This window comes from Candoia aspera, chromosome 1, assembly GCF_035149785.1.
Source record: "Candoia aspera isolate rCanAsp1 chromosome 1, rCanAsp1.hap2, whole genome shotgun sequence".
Taxonomy (NCBI): Eukaryota; Metazoa; Chordata; class Lepidosauria; order Squamata; family Boidae; genus Candoia; species Candoia aspera.
The window spans coordinates 134,024,369-134,048,547 of NC_086153.1; the positions used below are offsets into that span (position 1 = coordinate 134,024,369).

Below are 24,179 nucleotides of genomic sequence, written 5' to 3' on the forward strand. Positions count from 1 at the left end.
TAGAAATTGAACATTTTAATGGAAGTTCCAGCAATGCTCTGTTTGACCTGATTACATTCAGGTTTAACTCAACAGATATCAGAAAAAAAAACTGCACATACACAAAAGAAAACCATACACTTACTGCATGGTTATGCAAAAGCTTTACAAAAACCACCCCAGCCCCTGCCAAGGATTGCACTTAAAATTTGAAGAGGTCTATGAAGTGCTGAGGAGACACTGGTGTGAAGCAACCGGTAGGATCATTGGCTGTGCAGGGATGACCTGTATCCTAAGGAAAGGAAAAACACTGTTGTTATTGTTATGGAGTAGAAAATTGCTGGCCACCAAATGGGATTTAAAGCCAAATATTTGTACAGAGAAGCAGCTCTGAGACAAAGGAACATTTTGGTCAAGGTCTCCTGCTTCTATTTTTGAATCAGAACTGAGGCTGGATCAAAACATATTTTGAGCTCTAAGGCCCCACAACCAATTCTAGAGTTCAAGAATGCACAGCTTGAACCCCAACCCACAACTCACCCCTTACACACTTGCCAAAAGGTTTTTTTTTTTGGTATGAAACAGGAAGGTGAGATGGTTAAATACACTGTAAATTCCTAGTCTGTGGGCTACAATAAATATTTACTTTAAATACATGGGAATAATTATTTTGCATGTATTTAAGAAAAATCACATTTGTCGTTTATTTGGTCCCACTCATTCTGAAACTGCAGCTTCCAATGTGCTATACAAAGGCCAAGCACAATTCTTGGATGAAAAAAAGATTCATTCTTTCACCTCAGATAGGCCTTAGGGAAAATCTCATCCAGGATTCTCTATATCAGCTAACAACAAATCCTGTGTTTCAAACTAGATTCTTTCACAGCTATACCTGGAAATGCTAAAATCTGCTCTTGGAGCCTATTATGGCCAAAGCAGGTGCTCTACTGTTCTTCCCAAAGGATTCTTGTACATTTTCCAGCATGTTTTCTCCAGGCAGTTGGAGCCAAGAGTTAGGTATGCTTGCTTTACAATTCTTGGTGACTGCAGTTCCTTCTGAGCAGCTTCTGTAGACTTAATACAGCTTTCCCTAACTTGGTGCTCTTCCAGGACACTGGGACTATAACTCCCAGACTCCTGGCCATGCTGGCTTGGATTTCTGAGACTTAAAGCCAATGCATTCAAAGGGCACCAAGTTGAAGAATAATGCCAGAGCGTTCTCACCTGGCTTAAGCTCCTTCAAAAGGTTCAACCCTGTAAAATGCATCCATGATACTGGGCTCATATAACAAGCTCAATAATTAGGTGATTTGCTTATGTTCTAGTATGTGGAACAAACCCAGCCATTTGCTCGTAAACTATGATTTATGGCTTAACACAATCTGGGAGTTAATCACCTAACACTCCAAAGTGAGTTATTCTGGCATGGATCACTATGCTACACAGAAAATCCTTAGAATTTCTACTTTTAATTCTGTCTTCAAAAAAAGCACTTAAAATTAAAAAAAAGTCTCACGCTGAGAGATTGCTGCTTTCCATTTTCTTAACTATTGCAAAGCAATATATTTCCCACAGCGCTTAGATTTTCAAAACCCTTTATTCATTCAGAACAAATGCATATAGCTCCCAGGTCATTTTTTAAAAAGTCATCTTGTGATGCATATCTCTGTGCAGATCCTGTTTTGATAAATGGCTGACTGAGGTTGAGGGCAGCATAAGAGTCCTTTTTAACTCTTTAACTTTTAACTTTCTTGGGGGAGATGGGTGGTAATAGAAGTTTGAAGAACAAACAAACAAACGAACAAACAACCCTTGCTCTCCATGTTTCTTTCATTGTCTAGAACCCTTTTATTATTCCACAATAGTCAGTTCTAACAAGTAATGCAACTTTGCAGGGAGAATAAAGCAAATGGCCTATGTGTTTCTGCAATTCCAACGATAGCACATCATTCCCAGTTTCCATGTTCCAGCCAATTAGCATCTCAGATCACTAATTTTACCCCTCAGTTGAAGGCATGCTGGTCTCATAGTCCAGATGCCATTTACACACACAAGAACAGCACTTTTGTTTTTCTTTGCTCTTTTTTTCTCCTAAAACAATTATCAGAAATTGGAAGTGTCCCTCTCTTCCCATCTATTCATGCACACTTAAAAAAAAACCCAGCAACCTTAAAGTTCATTAGCTAAAAAATTAAGGGAAACAAAAGCCTTTACCAAAATGTTTAGGGGAAAAAAAAGGCTTTTGCCACCCAGGCTGACACAATGATTGCTGAAAGGCTACAGTTTGTACAATGGAGTAGACAATAATATATTTTTCTTCAGTCTGGAACATTTAAAACAATCACTTCTCTGAGACAACTACGCTTTTTTTTAGAGATGGGGGAAAAAGCTTTAATGGAACAAACAGATGAAAATAATGTAGTGAAATCTCATCACATAATGAATGAATCATTCTATATTTTACCCAGAAGCATTGTACCCTTCATCTCAAGAGGCTTCATGAACTGCTGTTGTGAAGATTCATTTGGCACTGTGCCAATGTAAAGTGTTCCTTACTGAGTTATTGTCCTATAGAGTTAATCTCCACCTAGTACTGGGATCAAACTGATACTCATGAACAATAAAGTAATTATTCCATCTATCATACACAAAGCCTTCTATATGAAGATCCTCAACTCTGGGGGCTAGTGGTCACATCTGAATTTCAACAGCATGTTATGGGCGCTGCTGGAAAATGGCTGTGAAGAATGGAATTACCCATTAGAAGAGCCTTGCTGGATCAGACCACAGGCCCATCTAACATTCTGTTAGATTGTAATATTCTGTTCATCTAGTATTCTGTGTCCCACAGTGGCCAACTGGAAGCATTTGGAAAATTCACAAGCCCAGCCTGTACGATAATAGTTCACTTCCCACCAACTAGCATTGACAGTACTAGTTCAGGAGGCAGAAAATAGCTGTCGATATCAGTAGTCATTGATAACTTCACAAACTTGTTCAGGCCACTTTTAAAATGATTTAAACTGGCTGCCAGGAAGTTTCATGGTTTAATTATGTGCTTTATAAAAACTATTTTCTTCTATCAACCTCTGCATTTAATTCCAGTAAATGTTATCACATTTTAATATAATGAAAGAAGGAGAACGCCTTCTTTCTTCATATTATCCCAGCCATTTATGGTTATACCGTACACCTCTAATCAGGTCTCTCATCCTTCCTTGTTCCATGCTAAAAAGGCCCTACTCTTATTTTGTAAAGGCGCTGCTCCAGCCCTGTAATGCCTCTGGTTGCCTTTCCCCACTTTTTCTAGTTTTGTAGTATACTTCTTCAGGGGTTGTGTTCAAAAACTGTATACAATCCTCTGAACAGAGTCTCACCTTAGATTTGTGTAAGGCATTTCTAACTCAGCAGTTTTATTTTCAATTCTCCTCCTAACAATTCCCCGCAGGGTCTTTGCTTTGTTTACAACAACTGCCAGTGGGTTGACATTTTCATCAAATTGTTCACTATGACTGCCAGATTCCATCCCTAATCTGTCACTGCCAGGACAGCAACCAGTTTGGGGAATGTTTCTGGGCCAGCATATATTATTTTACATGTGTTTACACTGAATAGTTTTTGCCATTCTGAAGCTCCCCAGGTTGCAGAGAGCCTTCTGGAACTCTTTGCAATCCGTTCTTGATTTCATCATCCTGAACAGCAAACATGGGCATCTCTCTACTCAGCCCTAACTCCAGATCATTTAGATAGCATTAATCATAGATATGATCCCTGGCAGGCACCACTTTACACATCCTGCCAATAGGAGGATTGTCCATTTATTTCTTCTCTACTTCTTTTTTTAACCAGTTGCCAGTCCATGAGAATACTTGTCCTCTTATGGGGCAACTGACTTTGCTCAGAAACATTTGGAGATGGACTTTGCCAAGAGCTTTTTTCAAGTCCAAATATAGAGAATGATATAGAATATCTATTAGCTCACCTCTGTCTACATGCTCAACACCCTAAAAACCATCCATCTATCCTCTTATATCTGAAGAAGCCATATCTTTCTTTTTTACAAGATTCATTCTTCTACCACAGAAGTATAACCCTTAATAATTCTTTTAATCATTTGCCCTGGAAGATATGTTAAGCTAACTGATCTATAATGTCTTTTATTGTCTTTCAATCCATTTTTAAAAACTAGGATTTATATATATATATATATATATATATATATATATATATATATATATATATATATATACATACACACACACACACACACATACATACATACATATTATTTATATATAATTTTTATTAAAACCTTTAAAAAAGAATATAAAAACTAATACAAACTAATATATAGTAAGAAAAAAGAAAAGAGAAAGCTAAAAGTGCAAAAAAAGGAAAGTAGAAGAAAAATAGAAAAGAAAGAAAAGAAGATACAAAGATACAAAGAAGTGGCTTCCGATGTTCTTCACAGCAATTAAAAGTACAATTATATTTTAGCCTCTCTCTTTAAAGTTACATTATGATTCTCTACTTTCTATAATCTATCCTGTCTAATCATCAAAGCCATAAATCTCAGGGTTTTTTTTTTCATTTTTACACAAAAAGTCCGTAAGAGGAAAAACTAGGGATATATTGGCATTTGTTCCTCAGAATTTGAAAATAACCAATATTAAATTGCCTATTCTTTTGTGAAAAGATCAGCAATGTTGTATTTAAATTCTTGTAAGAGCTACTGTTTCTTTATTTTTAGTTTGTCAATTTGACTGCTCATTTCAGTTCTTGTTACCTCTGTTAATAAAATGGCTGTTATGGTTGGTGTGGCTTGTCCTAAAATACCCATTTTCCACAAGGCAAACTGCTAAGGTTGCTCTTGCCAACCCATCCATTCCTGCAGGATGTTTTCTAGCACCTGAGATGACTTTCATTTTTTCCTGAGTGGATAGGTGCTCTTTTATGTAAATCTCTGAACTGTAATCACAAATCATTATATTTTCTAAAATATTTTCTATTTATGAGGTTCTAAAACAATGCTAGCCCTTTCCAATAGGCCAGTTTCCAATGTATTTATTTAAATTAAAAGGTTTTTTTTTTCAAGAACAGGTAAAACCTGGGTGGTTGCAAGAGAAATATCTGGTATCTGCAGGTATACTTGGAATGCCAGTTCAATATTGAGTTTGTGTTACATTCTAATACCATCAAGTCATCCCCTCTCTTTTCATAATTTCTTTGGAAGATATCCCTTATTATTACTATTAGGGATCTGAACTTGGGAGACCATCAGAAGCATAAGAAGCCACACATGTGCCTAACTAGGCATTTCAACAACAATTCTCATTCTGATGAACACTGTAGGATAATTTATAGTAATAAGAGAGCAGAAAGCTGCGATTTTAAAAAGCCAAAATCCTGGAAAGAAAGGGGAAACTGTCTATCTTGAAGGAAGGCAATACAGATGTTCCTGCCCTCTTGTCTGAAATGCCAGGAAGCGAGAAAAAAAGCATGCTAATAGGAGGTGGGGAGACTATCTGTCCCTGATATAGAGGACATGGCTTATAAAGGGCTTATATTATGACTAATTACAGTTGTAGTCGAAATTTTTCAATCCCCATTGTAAATCAGGTTGTCAAAATGTACAGACTTGCAGCTGTTTGCAATGAACAAATCAAACAAAAGCAATTGAAATAACTCAACACAACGAATGCTTCAAGTGGTGTCCCCAAAGTCAACTGAAAATGCAACTTATCATAGCTTCTCCAGTCTCAAAATTATTCAACCCCCCCAAGTAGAATCCGTCACAACAGCACATATACAGTATGCAAAACAGGTGTTGTCTCAAGCACACCTGATGCAACTAATCAAGGGCTTCGTTAGTTGCACCAGGTGTGCTTGAGCTGGAACACATGAAATACCTGAAGTGGCTAGGGGTTTGTTGAGTGTCACATTTGACTGCATGTTAGAAATACAGTATGGCTAAGTCAAAAGAATGGTCCAGAAAGGTAAGAGAAGAGATCACTGCCCTTCACAAACAAGGAACAGGATACAAAAAGATAGCAAAGGCACTGAATGTTCCTAGAGAGACCGTTGGAAGCATAGTTCACAAGTTCAAAGTTAAAGGAACAGTGGTTACACTACCCAGACGGGGCAGAAAAAGGAAGCTGTCAATGGCTGCAACCAGATTTCTGAGAAGGCAGGTGGAGAGAAACCCTCAAGTGACTGCAAAAGACCTGCAGCAAGGCTTGGTGGCAACAGGCACTGAGGTTTCAGTGAGCACAGTAAGGCGCATACTAAACACAGAAGGTTTCCATGCTCGAATTCCAAGACGTACAGCATTACTGACTCAAAAGCATGAGAAAAGTTGGCTCCAATATGCTCAAAATCATATCAATAAGCCACAGAAGTTTTGGGATTCTGTTCTGTGGAGCAATGAAACAAAACTGGAACTTTTCGGCCCAATGGATCAGCAGTACGTCTGGAGGAAGAAGAATGAAGCATACACTGAAAAGAACACCCTGCCTACAGTTAAGCATGGTGGTGGCTCAGTGATGCTCTGGGGCCGCTTTGCATCCTCTGGCACTGGAAACCTGCAGCGTGTGGACGGCAAGATAGATTCACTGAAGTATCAGGAAATCCTAGGAGAAAACGTCATGCTGTCTGTAAGGAAGCTGAAGCTTGGGCATCACTGGACCTTCCAACAGGACAACGATCCCAAGCATACCTCAAATTCCACTAAGGCTTGGATGCAGTAGTAGTCCTGGAAGATTCTACAGTGGCCATCACAGTCACCTGACTTGAACCCCATAGAAAATCTCTGGTGGGATTTGAAGAAGGCAGTTGTAGCACGCAAACCCAAGAATATTACTGAACTGGAGGCCATTGCTCATGAGGAATGGGCTACGATTCCTCAGGGACACTGCCAGAAGCTGGTGTCTGGCAGGTCATAATAGCAAAAGGGTGCTCTATTAAGTACTGAAGATGCTTGCCATGAAGGGGTTGAATAATTTTGAGACTGGAGAAGTCATGATAAGTTGCATTTTCAGTTGACTTTGGGGACACCACTTGAAGCATCTGTTGTGTTGAGCTACTTCAATTGCTTTTGTTTGATTTGTTCATTGCAAACAGCTGAAAGTCTGTACATTTTGACAATCAACCTGATTTGCAATGGGGGTTGAATAATTTCGATTACAACTGTATATCTAACTGGGCCTTATTTTGGGAGTCAGAATGACCTGCCCCACCCAGATTATACAGGTTTACTCTTATTTACCATGTGCTTCACGTCTTGTCATGAGTGCCGTTGAGCTGAAGACATCAGCGCAATGGCACACATGACAATAACGAGGAAGCAGGGGAAGGGGCTCAAGATAAGCAGCCATCAACTCACAAAGAAGGAAGAAGATACAAAGGCTAAGCGGATCGCGAGGCACACCCAAGCTTGTAACGCTAGCGCAACGGAGATCGCCCAGCTGACAGCAATCACCGGATGAATAAGGAAACCGATGATGGGCGATCCCGGAGCGCCAGCGGGGCCTCGCAACCCCTCACCTACCGGCAAGACAGCATGTTGGACAAAGGGGGGATGATGTAACCCTGAGTGAGGGGGCGCTGACCGGCGCGGGGTATTTAAACCCCGCACCGGCGCGCTCCTGTCACTCTCAGCTTTTTTCTACGACTGGCACTACGTGATGAATAAACCAGAGCCTGTTTCAACTGAATCAGTGTCTGCGCATTACTCGGCGGTAGGCAGTGCATGACACGTCTCTTGGCATGAATCATCCATAGTTAGAATGTCAAACTACAGCAGGAGGGGGAGAAATGCACAGACACACACACCATTCAGCCGCTCAGCATGCTGGATTAGTCACTCTCTCAACTGTCTACTTCACAATGTTGCCATATGAAACTGAAGGGGGCATACATGCCATCTAAAGTCCTTAGAGGACAGGCACTATACAAATGCAATGAAAGACCAAATATGCTCCTCACATGGCTTTCTGCACTTTGGTCTCCACTTGTACCACATGAGTCTAAGACTGGATTGAGGAATAATTGAGGTAGTCAAAGTCAACAAGCCACTGGCCTTTGCTTGGTATGCTCCCAATTCTACAAAGTATTAGCTAAAACTCCAATAATTAATCTGAACCATCCCTTTAAGAGAAAAGCATGTGAAATGGATGTTAACCAAACACTATCATTGCTTCCAAATGGAAGTGGGGAGAATCTTGCAATTTAAAGCACCCTTTCCCCCCATCAATGGGTAACTTCTAGAAGTGGTAGCTCCCACACATCTGGATTCTCAAGTTAAGGGGCACAATTCTAGAATGCCAGCACTTATGAGAGCAGCATGTTCAGGGTTGTGACATTCCACTTATAAAGGACATTTCCTTTCACTTCAGCTACAACAGCATGGACACAGAAGAAAGCCAAGTTGAAAAGCACATGAAAAGTACCTTGAATAACAAAGCAAGGTGGTAGTCCTTTTTGAAGTCATGGAGGAAGAAACAGGAAGGAAGGCAGTGAAGCAAAAGAGAGGAAGATTTTATTGGACAGGACCAACATTCCATTCATGGTTATAATAATGTGCTGTGGGGCATTGCTATCAAACAAAGATTGAAGAGAAAACTTACCCCCTCTTGAAAAAAAATTAAAAGCAGCAAATTAGCAAAGTATTTCTTAGAAGCAAATGAGCTCAAACCAATGGATCCGTTCTCCTTATCAATAAAGTAAAATGTTAGGCATAAAGCATTACAGAGGAAAAGCTTTTAACATGATAATTAGTCATTGCTACTGACCAGAGTTAGCTATTACTATACAATTCTTTATCCCCATTTTTAGTGTTTCAGCCTTGGAGCACTTTTCTGTATGAGGCTTTTCTTGCCCCACTTCTGCTAATCAAGGCTGCTGGCTGCACATGCAAAGGCATCACTGGGAAGGCAATGAGCACTAATGTGTCCTTATTATCAATCTGACTGAGAGTTTCCTTGGGATTTATGCTGGATATCACAAGAAGTACAAACCAATGAAATACCTGAGCACCTATATTCTCCCTCTAGAATCAGACAGCCACTTGGGGAGAGCAGCAGAGAAAGCTACTATCCACACATCCCTTTTAGCAGCTTCCCAGAGCATCCAATTGATATCAGGAGGAAGCAGGGTGCTAGATGGGGCTTCATATTATATTTTTACAAGCAGGCTTTAATACACCTATTCACCCGTGTCAGGAAGTGGGAAAGATAGTCGCTCTTCCACAAGCTTTGAAGCTGCAGAGGCGGACAGGGATCATCCCAACAATGGCACAGGAATTCCTGTATCTTCAGTATAAGCTTCAAACGGCTTGCAAACGTTTCAAGCCACACAAGGCCACAGGCACTGCCATTAACTTTGCTTGAGAGACCTGGAACATTTTCAGGCAGTAAAACCCATTTTACTTGTTCTTGATGCCCCAACTTTCAAACACAAATTATTTGTTCAGAGCCACATTTATTTAAGAGCCTAATATGAGAAAGGCATGGGTTAATAGCTTTAATGGACCTGCTTGCAAAGCCAGCTTTTACACACACACTGCTGAGTTGAGAGTAAGCAGAAGTGCCAAAGAAAATGGAAACATCTATTTGCTAGTATATCTAGTAACATCAAAGCTGCTTGTGACTCCGACTTTGCTATGTTCTTGATGGAAATGTATATATTCCTAAAGTGATTTCTGCAGGCATATTACTATTTCTCATAGCACAAAGCTGAACCAGATTTAACAAGGGCATAAAATTGCTTATTTTATATGGAAAGCTATTTATATGTTAGAACAATTGTCATTCCAGGAGTCTGTGAACAGATATTAACACACTGCTAATGGTTTTTCTTTACTCCGAAGTTTTACACGTTTACCTTCCAGAATAGAATACTGCAGTGACGACAAAATTGTAAGGTGTCTCCATATTGTTCCTTTATGGGATAACATTTCTGAAGTGCAAAATACATCAGCTTCCAGTCAATATGACCTTTTTCTGACAGAATAAGATGCCTACAAAACTGAACATATAAAGTGACATTGGAAGGCAATCATATTTCATCCAGCAATCAGCACAGATAACAGTAATGGAACAAAGCTATACATATCAGAAGAAAAGTTTTAGAAACCCTTTGGGAAATAAGTTAGGTGATTACTGACTCACTAAGTTTTTTTTTTTTTGCCTTTGCCCATAAATTAATAGTTAGGTTATGGAATGTTAAGCAATGCTAGGCAAATATCTCTCAATTATTATAGACCGCTTATTCAATCTGAGCAAAACATGGGCCTAGACATTTCAGATGTGTGGACTTCAACTCCCAGAATTCCTCAGCCAGTGGGGAATTCTGGGAGTTGAAGTCCACACATCTTGAAGTTGCCGAGTTTGAAAAACACTGGTCTAGACATGCCCTTTACCATCAAATGTATACTTAACTGGAAGTACATTCCACTGAAATCAATGGGATTTCCTTCTGAACCAGTTAATATGAGAGCAAAAGAATACTGCTAATGGTTGTTACACAGTTCCTTCTGGAACTGCAAGCAAATATTGGAAGTGGCTTCATTTTTCTTTCTCCAGTTTTTCTGACTTCTTTACATAGGAGCAAATTTCAGAACCTCGCTAGACAGAAGTAGATGTACAACAGAAGTTTCTCTTACTTGTTTTTCAGCAAAATGGTATTGGCAGAGCTTTTTCCATAACTGCCTATCTTCACTGAGCATATATAATGTTGGAGTCACTTGTCCCAAAGTAATGATATCCCATCCATCTGAGAATCTATGTAAGATGTTGTTCAGCATATGTAAAGGAAGATCACTAAGTGTAAGTCCATTGTTGATGTGCTGAAAACCAAATTCATCATTGTTAGCTGTCTGTTAATTTAAACCCTCAAGCATACAACAACAGGATTAAAAAAATAAACATTTGTATCAAAAGCAAAGCTCTATAAATAAACATGAAGTTCTAAAGTCGAATCTAAAAGTTCCAATAATTCTGAAAATCTGAAGTAGGCTAACTATATATTGCTATATACCACATTTTCAGCGCTCAAATGTTAATATTCAGTTTAGAAAGGATTATTTTTTAAAAAAAATCCAATACCGAAAACAAAACATGGCCCATTTCTTCATATTTTAGCTATATTGCCATTTCTATTTCTTCACAGATAGTGTAGTTTTTTAGATTAAGGTTTTCTTTCATTTTTTGATTAAGGTTTAAAGCTTGTCCTGAAGAGCAAAATGAGGGGAGATAATCCTTAACAAGATTCTCAGAGAAAAGGTGTCCCACTTTGCCTTTCAGCATCTCCAAATGATTCTTCCAGATTTAACAAGGGCATAAAAGCTGGATGTACCTTGGTCATCTGAAGATTACTGAGCTGCTGCTGCCACACAAGGATAGTTTCCAATCGGCAAATCCAAATATTGATGTTTCCTACCAGCACCGATTTCCCTACACTCCTGATTAATATGCAGAGGGTGGAACTTAGGTCCTGAAGAAGGTCTTTAATCAGGCGTGGGTTGTACTGGTCTTCCAAAACTTGGAATTGGGATTGAAATATATACACAGGCAGATAAGTAAACCTGATGTCAAGTACAGTGTATAGACTTTTCATTCTCTTAGCTAAAACAGAACCTTCCACAAGACATGCTTCAAATGAACAGGTAATATGATCAGGTTAGCTAATCCTTAGCCAGAATTAATCAGAATGAACTAGTCTAATACACAAATAACCCACTGGTAGGCAATCTTTTGGGATCAGTGAACACATCTGGAATTCTGAGGACATGATGCAGCTTTACCTTTTTGAACAATTTTGTCCAAAATGTTGAAGTAGTTCTTCTGAGCTGCACCACTCAAGGATGTCAACTGGGATTTTGCTATTAACTGCAGAAGCTAAAAGGAAACAGCCACGCTTAAACAGTACATAAGGTCAAATGACACATATTAATAACAAGTTGCAGCAGGGCTAATCAAGCAGAGTGCAAGTGGATGACTTTTCTGATGCTGTCAAAAGGAGCTGGTCTTTGAATCTGGGGCTTGCCCTTCTCTGCATGTGTGCAAATTCCTTTTGAGTGTCACAGCGGGAGTGCAAGTCGCTTGTAGATCCACCTGTCTACCCACTCTTAACATCAGAAGTTGCTTTAAGAGTGACATGCAATTCCCCTCCAATTTAATTCTATCAACTTCAAACCAAAGATGCTTCCTAAGTGATAGTTTTTAAAGAATGCCATATAAAAAAGTAGTTTTTGAGTTCCTGCCTAGCAGATGGAAAATGAACACTTCCAAAGCAATTCTCTTGAAAATATTTCTGAACTCTAGAAAGCGTTTTTGCTATACATACATCATCAAATATCTTTGAGGGAGGTGCAAATATTATTACTTTGCTTGAGCATTTTAAGCACATTCCAGCAACAGCACTTCCCACTGATTTCAATAGGAGGATTAAGAAAATCAACAAGAATCACCCAGAAAGAAGGCATACTCAGATGCTCAATATGCCTGAATATTTAATTTAAATATACTTAAATGAATTTCAGCATAATCCTAAACATGAATATATCTGAATGAATCCAACTCTGTGGCTCAGCCAAAGTAACTTTAAACAATGTGCAGGATTAATGCTGCTATGCAAGATGTTCTCTGGCTATGAGAAGCTTCTGTGAGTAAAGAAGGCTCCTTTAACTACTCTAGTATTAATATCTTGAATTGAGTTGGGATATAAGTAGGTAGATAGTGAAATCAATGCAAGACTGGGAGCCAGGCCATCTGAATGCATTATACCAATCAACATTCAGCCACATTTTATACTAGTTAAAGCTTGTTCTGAATCACCTCAAAAGGTCAGGAGCATAAGGCACTTATAGTTAAGTTCACTATAAGAATAAATTCAATCATGGAACTGCATAGTACAGAAACATCTTACTTTAACCACATAATTGAACCTCCTGATGTCCTGAATTGCACTTGAAAAATCCAAACGATTGAAAGCTTCTCCCAAAGTGCAATAGCCATGCCTCTTGAAACAAAAAATGAACACAGATGTTAGATATACAGAAGGACCTGTCTTAAAGAGGGACCACGCAGCAGGAATTGGAAGTGTACAAACTATACAAAGAGCCATTCACACAGCAGCCAATGCGCCACAGTTTCCAAGCTGCCTAGTTTCCCAACATCTTCACCAGAGGAGTATGAAGGATAATGGAGGGAAGCAAGAGGAAGTTTCTATATAAACCCAACAAAGCTCATTCTGCCTCTACGGTCATCAATGGCAGGTCCTCCATGCCTGACATGCTTTCTCTTATGTCTCAAGAAGGAGGGCATGATTATGATGTTGTACTTTAGACTAATTAAGGTAGCAAATATAAGGTCTGGGGAGAAAAAGTAAAAAATGATTGATACTGAGGTTCCTAATCCTCAAGTCTCACATTGGAACTTTTTGTTCTTACAGATAATATGAACAAATCAGTCACAAAATTTTGATAAGCTGTCCATATCCTGCAAAAGAGTTAACACATACCCCATTTTCTGCAGTTGCAAGAGGAGATCATTTAAATGAGGGACTACCAGGGCCCCTTGGAAACAGTCACTGTACAGAACACTTACTTCTCGGGTACTTTCTTTATGAACATAAATCCAGTTTTCACGATAGAAACCTGAAAACAGAACCAAGCACAAACTCATTGAACACCCTGCAAGACTAGGATAGACAACATTCTCCCTTGCCCAGATCCCTTTTCCATGGCACTCAAAGCTCTTTTTTTGACCGCAACGCTGAATTTTATTTCCCACAGCTTTATGGTGGGCAAACACGAACACTATACCAAGGCTTTACATACATTTCTCTCCCCTTCGAACCAAATTGGAAATAGTCAATCGTCATCATTGTTAGAACTTTCAGAAATACGTTCTCTTTGGCAAAGGCCTTTAACAATACAATTCCTAGAAAAAGTGCACCTGTCCAAAATAATAAAATACTTAAAAATATACAAAGAAGAGAAAGCTTTTACGCTAATTTTTTAAAAATCCCAACTACTTGTCCCTGACCCAACTAGGCTATTATTAAAAAGGCTATTATGTAGAGTTATTTTTTTTTATGCATGGCTCCCTTTCCTGACTGACAGGTCATGCTGTTTGTAAGGCAAGTCCATTCAGAATTATTAAATATATTCAGAAATTGGAGCAGAGGCTGAATTTAGAGTCACTCCCACCAAAGAGTTGGCTAGCAAGATTGTAGCCATTTCAGACAGGCTTCCCATGTGGGTCAGAATGTGGTGCTTATGTAAATATCACAGTAAGTTTTGTCTTAAGGCTATTCTGTGAATTGCTGTGATGAATCCACACATCTGACCATGTGTTTGTTGTCCTGTCAACTAGACTATTCAAAAGGCATTCAATGAAGATGATCACATGTACATATAGATCCCTTCAACAGAGTGCCTCACTCAAATCTAGAGGAGTGAACAGTCTCTTTGGGCAAAAAAAATCACACAGTATTTAGATGTCTTCATCATTAACATTACACACTTCCAGTTATTTCACAGGCTACCGAATTTGAGAGTTCAGAGAAAACAATAGAACAAAGAGGGCAATATTTACAGATTTGGCTTAGGATGGAATGTCAGTCTGTGGAGTAGAGAAGGTAAAATTGGTTCAATTCACTTATCTTTTTAAACTGGGAGGGGGAGGAGGTCCTTATGGTGAGCTCTTTCTGCTTCTGTGGAGCTTGAATGGAGCTGCCCTCACTAGCGTTTCACTTTTTTAAAAAACCAGATTGTTAGCCTTTGGGAAAGAATGTGATTCCGCAAAATGACCAGCAAAAACTGCCTCTCGCTAGCATAAGAGAAATGTAATTAACATACCACTTCTCTCCACTTCCCTCTAGTTATTCATCATGTTACACTGGAATGAGATTCTGTACAATGTAAAAGCTTTTGCAACCATCTTAAAAAAGAGAAAGGCATGCCCTCTCTGTGCCAATTCAGATCCCCTTTTCTTTGTGGAATCAGATTTACATTCTAGCTAGAGTCAACATATGATTCCCTGAATAATCTGGAGGTGAATCTGACTGGGAAACACACTTTCGCTTCACAGCTATATATCCTGGGTATTTAGTCATGTCTACAACTAGCTTTTGATTCTACCTCAGAACCGTTCAAACTAAGTACCAGGGCTGTGGATGCTTCGGAAAGGATTCCGAAGTAGTACTCAAGCCTAAGCACAAGCAGAGCACTTCTCGGTGAGTCATGCCTGACTTCTTTCAGGCCTCTGTGCATTAACTTTACCAAGCTAAACTCTTAAAGCATAGCACCTTCTTTTCAGACCCAATGGAAGCCTGAAAGAGTCAGCCTATTTTGATGAATAGCAGGGAGGGTTTTGCTGGCATTTGGTCTGAGGCGCTTCTCCTAAATCTTTTTTGAGGCATGCTCAGCCCTACCAGGAACCTCCAAAAGTGAAAATCCTTAAAATTTATTATGGTTGGATTTTTTTTAAAGAAAAGAGCCACCCTGTGGAGAGGGTAGTAGCCTCAAAGGTCAACTGTCTAAGTCTACAGATAGTCTGATTAAAAAAAATAAATAAGCAAGGATTTAACCAGAAACACTTTGGTGTAAATTCTAACCTTATCACATATACAGGTAGTCCTCACTTAACAACCATTCGTTTAGTGATGGTTCAGACTTACAACACTGAAGAAAAAAACGTATGGCCGGTTCTCTGTGGCAGCGTCCCTGCAGTAGCATGATCACGATTTGGGTGCTTGGTAACTGGTTTGCATTTATGATGGTCGCAGCATCCTGCGGTCACATGATTGCCATTTTCGACCTTCCAGGCCGGCTTCTGGTAAGCAAACTCAATGGGGAACTGCGTGATTCACTTAATGACCACGTGGTTTGCTTAATGCCCATGGTGATTCATCATGTTACATCATCATGTAATGCCCATGGTGATTCATCATGTGGCTTAACGACCACCACAAAAAAGGTCATAAAATCAGGTTGGATTCACTTAATGACCACTTCACTTAACCACCAGAATTGGGACCGGAATTTTGGTTGCTAAGCGAAGACTACCTGTACAGCTTTTTACACCCACTTACAGAGAGGAATCCTTACCTAGTCTGTGTTTCTCATGTACACAAGTATTTTGTGTGCATACTTATAACAGTTCTGCTGAGACAGAAAAGCTACTCTTTTTTGTACTATCAAATTGCAAATGGCATTAAAAACTGAAAAGCAATTCTTGCTTACACTGAGATTTTGTAGTGTTCCTAAAGTGATCCTTTTTCCTTTTCTTGCTTGCAAATTCACACTCGGTACTGCATATTTCTTCATCATTGTTCAAGATGCTGAAAGCAAACCACAGAGGCAATCCCTGAAATGTGACATAGGAAAGAACCAAGCAGGCTGTGCTCAAGCAACTTTTAAACAAGCACAAGGGTGAACGACTTGGATGAAGTCACTTGCAACACAGTGACGCCTTGGAAGAAAAGCTAACTCTCTTTCATTTACAAAGACATTCCTGGTCTCCAAGATGGATGTGCTGAGGCACACATCACACAGAGAATGGCTCTGGTTCTGTTCTGCCACCTCCATTTAAAGATGCCCTGGGGCAGTGTTCAAAAAGGCAACTCTTCCTAACACTGGAGGATATGGATCAGGGCCCTGAGCCTGATTTATTAACCACCTTGAGATATGGCCTTCTGTGAAACCTCTCAAAGAAATTTACCACCCAACTGAAAAACAGTGCTAAAACAGCAATGGTTAAAACATAAATATAGAACAGTTGCTGAAATTATATATATGAGAAAGTGTAACTCACAGAAAATAATTAGGAGGTTGGCCCAGTTGGCATTCTGGACTGTTTCTGTTGGCAACTATTTCATAAAACCTTCCCTAACTTGGTAATGAACATGATTAAGTTTTCACTAGAGAGTTAGGCTGGTTTACTTATTTGTATTTCATGCCTTATTGGCTCTAATAAAACAACCTTGATTCTAAAAAAAAGTCTCCCTGCTGTTGTAGGTAGATTTCTGCACCAACTTCTGTTCTACTCAAAGACAAGGACAGGGCTTTGCTTATCTGGGGCTGGTAGTGTACAAGGGCAGCAGCAACAGGGAAGGCACTCTGTTGTGTGGCTGAGTGGCCAGATCTGGGATGTTTGGGCCTTCTGGGAGCAGGTTGGGGAGAATAAGTTGTCTAATTTGCTTTCTTAACATTCATTTAGGATGCCCATCTAAGTACCCTAAGTTGTATAATGTTATACTTACATACATGCTGCATATGATTGCTGTATTCTACAATTAGTCACCTGTTCACTGGACAATAATGTTTTCTAGTTGACAAATTATCTAAAATACTTTGCCTTTAAACAGTAGTTTGTAACTGGTTTGATGTTGTAATAGCAGTTTGTTGAGGTTTACTTTGTAATTTTTGGTAGATATCACTCTTGTCACAACTGCTGCAGTGAAGATTGAGCTGAAGCATGGGACTGAATAAACTGAAGGGGAAGGTCAATGGTTATCAGTTGGATCTCTTGTTTCAACACTCTTTGGGTTGATCTGGTGCAGCCTTCCCTTACCTGGACACCCTCCAGATGTGTAGATTTCAATGCTCAGAATTCCTCAGTTAGCATGGCCTTTGCTAAGAATTCTAGAAGTTGAAGTCCAGGCAGCTGGAGGTGCCCAAGTAGGGTATGACTGATCTAGCATGGGAACTGTGATGAGTTACAAAAGAGCAGCACAATGATTGTATTCAGTCCTGGTGTTATTCCAAAATCCACTGTAAAGCAATGTAAGAGGGTGTCCATGATTAGCCCAAGAATCTTTGGCAATTATTTGGTTAATGACTTTTTTGGTCATCCTCTACACCACCTAGATGGTGCAGTTACTCTAGGACTTTCAAGAAATGTATAGAATTGAACTTCATATTATGCATATTTTCTTCAGAAGAGAAGCTTTGACATAGCTTTCTGAATTAAATCATTTAAAATTTATGTACGTGAAGTACAGAAAAACCTTATGGAAAAAAAATGACGATATGTACTGCAGGTACAAAATAATTCCTACAGCTTTTGAAACCAGTCAGGTCTCAGTGATCTCCTCTTCAAATAAATATGAAAAAGCAAACATGAAGTATGTCCAGGCTTGCAAGCTACAAATATGGATCATCTGGGAAAGGTTTCACATAATTTCTAGCAATAGTAACAACAACAATATATGAGTTATTATTGGTATAAATAAAGTAATTATAAATTTACATAATTCTTTCCAAGCAAAGTAACTAAGTAAGTTAACTATAGCTCAGGCAGCACAGAGAAAAAGATAGTTCCAATTAAAGTATATCAAGGGTCATACAATATTTTATTACTGTTTTAGCTCCAGTATTTTGTGCTATTCAAGATATTTTTAAACTTCCTTTAAATATGAGTTTAATGTAGAAAGTACCAAGTGATTTATGTCAATTCTATACTTACACTTTCAATTCTCATAGAGAAAATTTTTAAAAAAGCAGTTTTGTAAAAAGACACAGCAAACTTATTTCCAGAACCCAACCCAAGATTGTTTGCTTTGCTTAATTCAGAGAACTATTGAAGATACACAACATGAACAATACAGCAATATGGAAAAAAATGTGTTACCTTCCTATTTTTATTCTTCGATGGGAAAATTGTGTACAGGAATTTTCTCCATTCACTGAGCTCAGTATGTCAAATGAAAAGTATTTATCACTGTCAATTCAGATTTAAGAAAGTCCTACTATATAGCCTGAACATAGTAAATATCTAAGACAAGAAAAAAAGAACAGAGGGTGCAGGAAAAAACCTTCCACCCACTTCTCTAGGGATAAAACAGTAAGTATTAAACAGTACGGTGCATCATGAATTCAACACTGCAACCCATTTTTGAAGAGGAAAAAAATCTCTTTGGAAATCTTAAAAAAATAAAAATAATAATACAGCCAGCCATATGTGGCAAAACAATTATCTGCTCTATATCAATCTGAACTAGAATCAGAAACAGATTCTTCCAATAACAATTTTTAATGGAAAAGATCTCAGTAAGGAAAATAGATTCAGCCCAAGTGCCATGAGGCACAAGGCCAGAGACCTGGGATTTATTCCAAAGAAAGAGACTAAACCTGACATTGCTAACTTGGACTCAGCTGAGACTTCAAGTTCACTTCCATTTACACAAAGAAGCAGCTGCCAAAATACCATTGAAAAGACCAGAAGTTAAGAGCAGAAGGAAGAGTAATTCAGTTATGAAAGAGGTTTCTCTGTTATCAAAGAACCAAAGTATTTGATTTAAACAAAACAGACAAAATATCAAGAATACCCCATTCAATCCCAATCTATGCACTGCTGCACATCCACACAGAAATAAATTAGTGGAAGGGGCAGGCAAGTCATGGTCCTCCAAAAGTTGGTTGAACAAAGTGCCTGTTATCTCTCATCAGCAGTCATGCCAGCTGAGCACTACGGGAACTGAAATTCAGCACATTGGTTCTGGAGGGTATGATGTCATCTGCACCTCCAGGAACAGTCAATTCCCATTACAGTTGACCATTAACTGAAGTGATGAAACACTGAGCTCTGGTGCTACATTTTGTTTTCCTTCTTCCCTACTCATCTACCAAACTGTTGGTCTCTTGAAAATGATTCTGCCTTCTTCTCTCAGCAAGAGGAGGAGGAAGGATCGAGAGGGATGGAAGGAGGGGTGCTGGGACAGACAGTGAGTTAGGGTCAGAAGAGCACGCTCACTTGACGTCCTGCCCCCGTCTTGTTTTGTTTACCTTCCTTGAACCAACTGCAACATGCTCAGTTTAGACAACACATAAAGTGTAAGCCAACTGCCTCATAGTGTCAAGCATATTGTATGAATCCACAAAGTGAGAAATTCAGAATGTGGGGAGAAAGGAAAGGAACTATCAAGGGGTTAGTACTTTGAAGACACTCCTGAGGCTTTCAGGCTAGGTTCCTTTCCCTTAACATCCCATGTTGATTTCTGAGTGAGCCAGCGGAGAATAAGCCTGTGCTCCTGCACACTTTTACTATGGAGTAAATCTGGATAAACTTGAAACAAGTGAAAGCACTATATAATTTTGGCTGATCCCCAAAAAGCTAAATAACATCAGGATTGGTTAAATTTGAATGAAGACCCCACAAAAGTACAGAACTTACATTACTACTTGCTTTGTTTTTGCCTAACGCCATTCTTGCCCTGGGGTTTTGAACTCCCTATCCAGCTTCAGGTGGCCTCCTGGGGGCTGTGCTTGTTTTATTTGCTATAAAACTGAAATAAAGGATTTGGGTTTAGAAAAAGTATTACACATAACTGAAAGCAAGAAATAGCAAAACTCAACCAAAGATATAAACACACTAATGGATTCATACCAACTTTCTGTCATTGAGTTTTATTTTAGTCAACAGATACTAAGAAGACAACAATTACCATGTGTGGGGCTGCAAAATATTTGATCTAACAAGAGATTCTCATGCTGCAAAAGCTGGAGAACCATTACCTTAGAAAATTGTTATTTACTATACAGTACTACCTAACAAATTACAACATATGCTAAAACGTTAGACACAATATACTTAACTTCTAGTTAAAACACAGGTATTAATCAAGCATAAAAACTTGTTACCAGCAAGTTGATTTCAGGGTGAAACTCTACTGTTCTTTGACACTTATAAGGAAGCAGGCATACTTAGGCTGCAATCATATTCTTATTGTTCTGAGTAACTTTGTTTAAAATGTAGCTATTAGAACTGCAACCTGTTCCTTATAATTACTGATTCCCAGGTGAAAGCAAATTTGCAGACATGCTGCACTAGGAACAGAGTTAATATACGAGCAAACAATGTAGAAAGTGGTGGGTGACTTCATGAAATGAAATAACCTTATGTAGCACAGAGCAAACAGTTCAGGAAGACTCAAAACATTTGTTGCAATTAGCTGGAATTCATCAGCTACAAATGGCCAGTGTTGTGACTATTACTCATGAGCAAACTATGTGATCCAGCTGTGAAGAACAAAGACAAATTTTAGATATAATAGGTATGGAATTTCTCACAAAATGTAGGACCTGGAGAGTTAAGAGGCTCCCTACCTTGTACACATCTGGAGAGCATCAGGCTAAAAAGAATGCTTTAAATCTTCTTCAGGTCATATTTGAAGGAGCATTTTTAGCATGACATATTCAGAAATGAGCATTATTTTGTCCATACATAAAAGCTCGCTGAACAATCCAAGCAGGAACACTTTAACTAACCACAGTTTCACATCTTGTCTAAACTATGGTTACTCAGTTTGCTTCAAAACAAGCCAGATATTAAGCCATGAATTGCTTATCCAGGAAACCAAGGTTTCTTAGTTTGACTGCTCAAATTAACAAACAAAGGAATTGTATGCACACGCTGGTAAAACATTAAGCTAAACTATAAACTTCCAGGCTTTCAAACTACGCTGATCTCCAGATTATTTAGGGTTACTATACCTGGGCTGCAAATATGTAGATGATTACTAGATGGCAGCAAAGAGTTTTTTCCTTATATTGCTTTGTTGTCACCTAGCAGTTGTTTGTATTTTTGCAGCCTAGAAACAATAGCCCTATGGTGTTTAAGTTTGTCTGTCTTTCATCTAAAAGCAAAGTCACCTTTTCCTTCTTGTTACTGCTCAGTGATTTTCAATCAATTATGGCCAATTTGGAGATATGGTACAACTCAGCCTTCCCCAACCAGCATCCTTCTGATATGCTACAACTATAGGCAGTGGCTATGTTGGCTTGGAATTCTGGGAGACCCAGCATCCCCCAATCCAGAGAATGCTCATGGAAAAGCTGGCAAAATTAAGCAAGGTACAACCGCAACTAAGAAATATCTTGTTATTGCCATTAGAAAGGTTGGCGACTACATCGAAGGACTTCTACATCTGTATGAATAAGTATATAAAACCACAGACTCTTTTTCTGCAAGAAAACTCTCATGGCTTCTTTGCTGCTATTGGAATATTAGATCTCGTGTTTTCAAGACACTATTTGTTGAATATCTTTGTGGCGAAAAACAATGCTTCTCCCTAAGTCTGCAATTTCTTTTTTCTTTTTAGCTCAAATCCAGTTTTAGCAACATGGGTCTAACAGCCCACCTTGTATTTTAAATACTGAAGTCCCCATGGCAACACTGTATCAGATAATTAGGTTGTTACAGATGAATACCATGATATTTTAAATAACTACAAGTAGCTTTCCTTATCTTACACAAAATGGATGTCTCCTCACCATGGAGGATGCACAGCTTGTACCGTCACACCCTAATAATTGATTTAACATTTTAAATGTTTTTAACGTTTACAAGATCACAGTTGGTTTACACCCCAATTATGTAAGATTTTAAGTTGTGTGTTTCAAAGCAGCAGTAAGATCTTTTGCAATTAATTGTAGCTGGCTGCAAAATGTTCTACTGATACCCACAAATGTTTTATTCCAAAAGTAGTGTTTTTTCTTAAGTCTAAAATCCAGAAACCAGCAGCCTGGGTTTACCAACGTCATTCAAAACCCACCATCTCCTTTATTTACATCTTTCTAGGCTTAACTTAAACAGGCATCAGGATTTGTCACAGAGCCCCTCTTCCTCTCCTCCACTCTTGACAAAAGTCTGCAAAGCATATTTCTTAGGCATCCTAGCAGCAGTTCATGATCACATTACACCAAAAACTACACAACATACACAGGCCTGCCATTTGGGGGGGCTGCAGTGACCAGAGAATGGCAGGTAACACAGCAGCAGCAGCAGCAGTGGGTTAGCTCAAGTACTATGCCCATGGGATATATCACTGCCTCAGATAGCTGAGCAAAGAACACTTCAATATTTCCCTGGGAAAGAGCACCAAATCCTATTCAGCAGTAGTGCTGCCTGTGCACTACTGGCAACCAGATTGCCTCAACAAAGACTCCAGGCAGGGCCAGAATGGTCCACTTCTCTAATCTGCTTTACAGAGCTGCAGCACAACATGGCTCCAGAAGCGGGGCATCCCCCAGGTGGCTTGCCTGCAATCTATATTCTCAGGCCTGGTATGTCTTGTAAAAGAACGAACAGGAAACTCCTTTTCTCCAACAAAATGGTATTTATTTCCATGTTAGATGTGGGCTTCATAGCTGGAGTAATATGTTCACCCATTGAAAGCATACACACTACATCCTGACCACTAAATCCAGAAGAGTAAAATTATGCAGCTGCCTGAGTGACATGAGTAATCATCCACATCTGGATTGAACAGAGGGCTCAAGCCAGCTTCTTTGTGGGCTAAGTAAGATGGATGGTACAGCATTAATATATACACAAATAGCAGCTTTATACTATACAATTGTACTAGGATCAAGCTCATGAATAACCCCATCTTCATTGGTCTAAACTTTCTCCCAGAAAACTTACATAGCATGATGGACATCATTAAGCTGATTGTCTTCATCCTCAAGTTCTGAGCTGCAAGGCTCACTTCGCTTCCAACCATCTTCTGTTTTAATCCATCTCCATCCTGGAGATCGCCAGTCCTGGCCCAGAAAAGGCATGGTTTCCTTAAGGAAACAAGCAATCAAGCTAATTAACCATTTTGCTATTAGGCATGGGTGAGCTTTAGAACTTTTTGCCAGGCAAGAGGTGTAATAAGGGACAGCCAGTCATGGAAGGTGAGAATGTCAATGGTAATCAGCTGATGTCAGGACCTATCTCCTTTTGCTCACTGTGTGGCTGAACTTTCAACTGTAAGTCAATGGGAGGCAACACAAGAAGAATAAAAGCATGCTGTGGATGCCATGTGTTACGTCACATTTTCTAGCATATGCTCTTACAAACACAAGATAAGAATTAACTGAGAATGAATCAAGGGGGAAGTTATCATTACTGTATTTGACCAGGTGGTTTAAAAAATAAGAAAACAATATTCTCTGTTATGAATTCAAACTCATCGTAGTTGACCCCACTCCCCACCTTCAAGGAGATAAAGGAGACCAAGATACACGATCCCCTTCTAGTAACTGGAAAGCAGAAGTGGAGGAGCAGCAACAGGGAAGTGAACTAAGAAAGCACCCTTCCAAGGTCAAGGAAGGAAGAGAGGAAAAAAGGACAGAAAGGACAGCGATGTAAGGAACCTTTCAGCCGTGTTTCATTTAGGTTCCTAACCACGTTACTGATCAGCTTCTGAGT

General features: G+C 39.1%; 1 protein-coding gene across 1 annotated transcript; it reads right to left on the reverse strand.

The window, feature by feature from the left end:
* FBXO25 (F-box protein 25) lies at positions 1-23,661 on the reverse strand. The gene is made up of 9 exons (XM_063313908.1): positions 23,409-23,661; positions 16,226-16,323; positions 13,584-13,633; positions 12,904-12,996; positions 11,780-11,873; positions 11,332-11,516; positions 10,640-10,822; positions 9,859-10,002; positions 1-271 (listed from the first exon to the last, which is right to left on the reverse strand). The coding sequence occupies exons 1-9, from the start codon at positions 23,543-23,545 to the stop codon at positions 182-184; spliced, it is 1,074 nt and encodes a 357-aa protein (XP_063169978.1). The 5' UTR covers positions 23,546-23,661; the 3' UTR covers positions 1-181.
* Positions 23,662-24,179: the final 518 nt, after the last annotated feature.